At 48.3% G+C, this 5,330-nt stretch overlaps 1 protein-coding gene across 1 annotated transcript; it reads right to left on the reverse strand.

Moving 5' to 3' along the window:
• Positions 1–596: 596 nt before the first annotated feature.
• LOC129323394 (uncharacterized) lies at positions 597–1,049 on the reverse strand. The gene has a single exon (XM_054969928.1). It carries the CDS (start codon positions 1,047–1,049, stop codon positions 597–599), a length of 453 nt encoding a protein of 150 aa, XP_054825903.1.
• Between the last annotated feature and the right edge of the window lie 4,281 nt (positions 1,050–5,330).

A 5,330-nucleotide genomic window follows, 5' to 3' on the forward strand; every position in this document is an offset into this window, starting at 1 on the left:
TTTAGGTATCTGAAATGGCCGGTGGTCCGGGCATCGTGGCACTGTTGCAGCACCTCTTTCCTTAAGCTAGCTGGGATGTATAGCTTGTCTCCCTTAACCCACTTTCCAGCAGCTGTTTGTGTCATTTTCTCTGTGGTCGCTCACTCCCCCTCCTTTTCCACTTCGCTTTTCACTTTAGCTCTCCACCCCTCGAGATTATTTTGCTTTTTGGTTGCTTGGCTACGTGTGGTAACCACACCTCCCAGTTGGCTGGGGAAAAACACTGTGTCAATAGTCTCCTCCCTTCTGCTCTGGGCATGCGCGAGAGGGCATCCACCAGGAAGTTGGATTTGCCTGGCAAGAAGTTTAAAGTGAAATCAAACTTTGAAAAGAACTCAGCCCAGCAAAGTTGCTTAGCATTGAGACGCCGGGGTGTGCGGAGTGCTTCTAAATTTTTGTGATCTGTCCACACCTGGAATGGGTGATGTGCTCCCTCCAGCCAGTGACGCCAGGTTGTGAGAGCCATTTTCACAGCAAACGCTTCTTTCTCCCACACACTCCAATTGCGTTCTGCCTCCGTAAATTTCCTAGATAAGTATGTGCATCGCCGCACCTTGTTACCGTCCCCTTTCTGCATAAGGACCCCCCCCAATGGCAGAGTCACTGGCATCCACTTGCACTATGAAAGCCCTGTTTTCATCGGGATGCTGTAGGATTGGCTCTGTGGTAAAACGGTCCTTCAGTGTTTCGAATGCTAACTGACAGTTTGGCCCCCATCTGAGCTTAGCCATTGGCTTAGTGGCTTGCTCCCCCTTCCCTTTTGTTTTGAGCAAGTCCGTTAAAGGGAGGGCAATTTGGGTGAAACGTTCAATGAACTGTCTGTAAAAATTAGCAAAGCCCAGGAACGATTGTAATTGTTTTCGGGTGGTGGGCGCTTGCCAGTCTTCCACAGCTTTAACTTTAGCAGGATCCATTTTTAATCCTTGCTCCGAGATACGATAGCCCAGATAATCCAATTCCTTCTTATGGAATTCACACTTGGATAGTTTGATTGGGAGCTTGTGGCGCATTAGGGCAGCCAACACCTTCTGGACCAATTTTGCATGCGCTTCTTTATTTTCTGAATAAATTAACACATCATCTAGGTAAACAACAACCCCCCTGTATAGAAATTCATGCAGAACTTCATTGATCATCGTCATGTAAACCGAAGGGACCCCTTTTAAGCCAAACAGCATTACAAGATATTCATATTGGCCCAAGGGGGTATTGAACGCGGTTTTCCATTCACCCCCTTCCCTTATTCTGACATGAAAATAAGCATCCTTGAGGTCCAATTTTGAAAAGATCTTATCCTGCGCCACCACACTAAGCAGGCCTTGTATCAAAGGAATTGGATAGGCGTTGGTCATAGACACAGCATTGATGCCCCGAAAGTCTGTACAAAGCCTGAGCCCCCCGTCCTTTTTCTTCACAAACAGAACAGGGGTCACATGCGGGGAGCTGGCAGGTCAGATGAAGCCTCTCTCCAGATTCTTATCTATGAACTTTCTGAGCTCTTGTCTCTCTGCCGGGCTCATGGTATATAATTTCCCTTTGGGGAGCCTTCCACCTGGGATCAATTCAATGGCACAGTCTGTATTCCGATGAGGCGGCAGGCTATCCGCTTCCTCTTCACTAAAGGCTTGAGCCATGTCTCGGTATGCTAGAGGAATAAGATTTAGCTCCTCTGTAGATAAAAGGGCAACCTCCAAATTCGCTGGGGCCTCCCTGCCCCATTCCGATCTCCAATGGTGTTTCTGGCAATATTCTCGATTGAAGACAATTATTCCTTTAGCTCAATTGATATAGGGGTTGTGGTCCCAGAGCCATCTACTTTCCAGGATGAGTGGATACTTGGCTGCTTGGCTTACAACATATGAGCGACTTTCCCAATGCTTGCCCATCCCCGTGGGCACCCACTCTGTCTCTAAAATGGCTGGATTCATGTTAGATCCATCCATTTGCTCGAAAATAATTGGGACTTTCAGCTCATGGGTTTCCAACCCCTGACCATTCACTAACGCTGGTGCAATAATGTCCCGGGAGCACCCTGAGTCAATTAAAGCTTGTACTCGGACATGGGTCCCTCTTTTCAGGTTCACTAGCATAACTGGAATAAATAATATGGCCCCTTTGATGCTGGTCCGGCCGGTGTGGCCACCCCAGGCGCAGCAGGTCCGGCGGGTCCCGGCAGCTGCGGTAAAGGAATTGGCAGCCCCTGGGCCGGCAGGGCAGGCGGTTGCACATGAACTCTAGGAGCCGGTAATGCAAGGAGTGGCCGGGGTCCTGGTTGGGCCGGGCCTCCAGGCTGAACTGACCCAACTGCGGGGCCAGGCCTTGGCTGGGTCGGCAGTCCCGTACCACCTCCAAGCATTGCGCCCGACTCCCCTTGAACCATCAGTCCTATGAGATAGGTGGCCTGTGCTAAGTCCTCTCTCATCGCCTCCATCTGCTCCTCCAGAGCTTGGTAGCGATACTCTGCCTGGTCGCTGGGATCTGGTTTGGACTCTTCCTCTTGGGTTTGTTGGAGCAGGCTCTCCTCCCAGGCTCGCTGGCGGCAATCAGCCCTCTCCACTGCCTCCTCTGAGAATCCGTCCCCACACGTTTGGGGCCCTGAGGCAGTGGCTGTCCCTGAGGTGGGTGGGCCCGACATCTCTGAGGCACTGGCGACCCAGCCCTTGACCATTCCCGTCACAGCCAGTATTCCATACTGCAACACTTGGGCTTGATCCTGCAGATTAGTCCAACGCCCCTCTCCCACCGGAATTCCAGTCTCGCTCTCCCAGGTTCTGGCTGAACCTACATTGGCATAGTCCCAGCTCATTAACTCTGTGTGCGACGTATTCCAATCTGGGAGACTGCCAGTCTCCTCCGGCGGATTCCATTCCACAAGACAACCTGCTTCCTCATCCCAGCGGTACTAGGGCTGAGTGCTGGCTCTGGTTGGCCCCGCTGAGAGTGTGGAAAGTCGGCCAGTTTCCCAAGCTTAGCCTCTAGTTGGCCCCAGGTCCTCTGAAACTGGGGCTAAGTTCGGGTCGATCATGGAGCGTGAAAACATGGTGCCGGCACGCATCTCCCTGGTGTCCTGGGGTCTCGAAACCCACTGCTGGGGCGTTGGCAATGACATCAATGTGCTGAAGCCTCATTCCACGCTGACTCTCGGCTGGGCACCTCCACTGCTCACTCTCGCCTGTCCGGTCCCACCGTCAGGCAAGGTAGCTGGTCCCGCACCCTCCGTGCCAGTATCAGACGGGTCTGTCGGAATAGATCCGGTATCCATCCTTCCCGGGTGAGGGGTCGGGGGAGTAAAGGGATTCTCAACAAAATGTCAGACTATGGAATCCAAGTTATCTAGAGTTCGTCTCCCCCTTCTGCAAGAAGCACAAGGTCTCTTGGTTTCAAAAGGTTTATTGGAAGATTATGCTCAGGATGCAGGTGTCCACAATCCAAAGGCTTGAGGCCCTTGGCTGAATGAAAGCTTTGTTGAGAATGACACATGAAATGAAAGTAACAACATTTCAAACACCCATTCCCAGCCTCCCCCCCTTAGTTCTGTCTGCAAAGTCATGGGAAGACAAAGATGTCAAGGTCTTTGGCCGGAACGGGCTGATAAGAACTCTTCGCTCCCATGGATATATGCGGCCTGGGCACCACCTGGGCCTAGAGGGAGGAAAACTAAACAACTACAGATTATAGCAAAGTAAAATGACGTAACTCTGGCTAGAGAACTGACAAGCAAACTGTCACTCTGACAGTGTGATGACTGTTTTGCTTCTGGTATAAAAATGTTTAAGGCTAGAACTGGAATAATGTTAGGTTACTTCATCAATTTATCAAACTCCAAGAATACTTCATTATATCCACATTACTTCTGAGTATGTAGGCAAAATGTATTTTATCATACGGTCCATGAGACATTCCTCTTATTCCATGGTGTTGATTCAGTTAAGATTAGCTATTCATGATCCTGGGAGTATTTCACAGATTCTGGTATAAAGAAGCATATCTAAGGATGGAATCTAGAAGTATTTGTGGCAGGAGGGTGGGGAGGGAGGGTAGAGCCTGGAGAGGGCAGGGTTTGGGAGGGAGAGGGATGTCAGGTGGCATGGTAACTCAAAGTGAAATGCAATGAGTTGTCCTGATTGACTCATAGAGTCGCCAACCTCCAGGTGGGATCTGGAGATCTCCCGAATTATAACACATTTCCAGACTACATAAATCACTTGCCCAGGAGAAAATGGCCGCTTCAGAGGGTGGATTACATGGAATTATTCCCAGTTAAAGTCCTTCTTCTCCACAATCTCTACCATCCCCAGATTCCACTCCCAAATCTCTATGAATTTCCCAACCCAGAGTTGACAACCCTACCTCATATCTTTTTCCTGACTTCATAAACTCATCTTTCATCATTCTTCACACCCATTTACTCAAATAGTAAATTTTCTTAATAGCTAGTGAGGGACTGGTTGGCATAAATCTTGTTTTCAATTTAAAATAAATAGTTTATGCATTCTTGAGGGTTGCATTGCTATGTCTGGGATCAAATAGTGAAAAAATACTTAAGTGGCCAAGGATCATGCATTGATCAAGTGTTAATATGTACTGTGACAATATCATGAGTTTCCAGGTTGGGTACATGTGATTGGAAACCTACATTTGTTGAGATTACATGTCTATACAAGCCAAAGTTGGAAAATACATGTTACTCTGTTCACACAAAATGGTGACTACACATATGTGCTGTTTGAGTTCCTCTCTGACAGATTTTCCACTATGCTAATTATCTACTTGGATGTTCTCAGTCCAGTCTTGTTTCTTCTACCATATTCATAACTCTGGTCTGGCTCCCTTCTCCACTGCTTGAACTGAACCCAGCATCTCCACCCAGCATCTCCCATGATTCTTCCCTCTAATGCCAGTAGCCTAAACTTTTCTTCATTTATATATCCATTCAGACTATCCCGGACCTTTACTAATTCCTACCCACACCAACCCTGTGATATTTTGGATAGAAAACTGGTTAAATGTGAGCTAGCTTAGAGTACTGTCAGGTAGATTTCCAGCAGCTTGGAGAACCATACCCCCAAAATGCATATCACTGGTATGGCATGAATCTGGAGGGAAGTCCTGAGTGGAGTGTCCCAGGACTCTGTCCGGGGCTTAGTATTCTTCATAATTTCTGTCAATGACTTAGATGCTGAATTAGAGGGAATCTCTATCAGTTTGCAGGTGACACAAAACTGAATAGGGTAAAAGTCAGAAGTAAAATTCAAAATGACCTTTATGGGTAGGGTAGGAAAGCTGGGCAA

This window comes from Eublepharis macularius, chromosome 2 (genome assembly GCF_028583425.1).
Source record: "Eublepharis macularius isolate TG4126 chromosome 2, MPM_Emac_v1.0, whole genome shotgun sequence".
Classification (NCBI taxonomy): domain Eukaryota; kingdom Metazoa; phylum Chordata; class Lepidosauria; order Squamata; family Eublepharidae; genus Eublepharis; species Eublepharis macularius.

Excerpts from the sequence above, each read along its gene's own strand:
- LOC129323394 (XM_054969928.1), bottom strand. The coding sequence starts at position 1,049 with ATGCGCCACAAGCTCCCAATCAAACTATCCAAGTGTGAATTCCATAAG.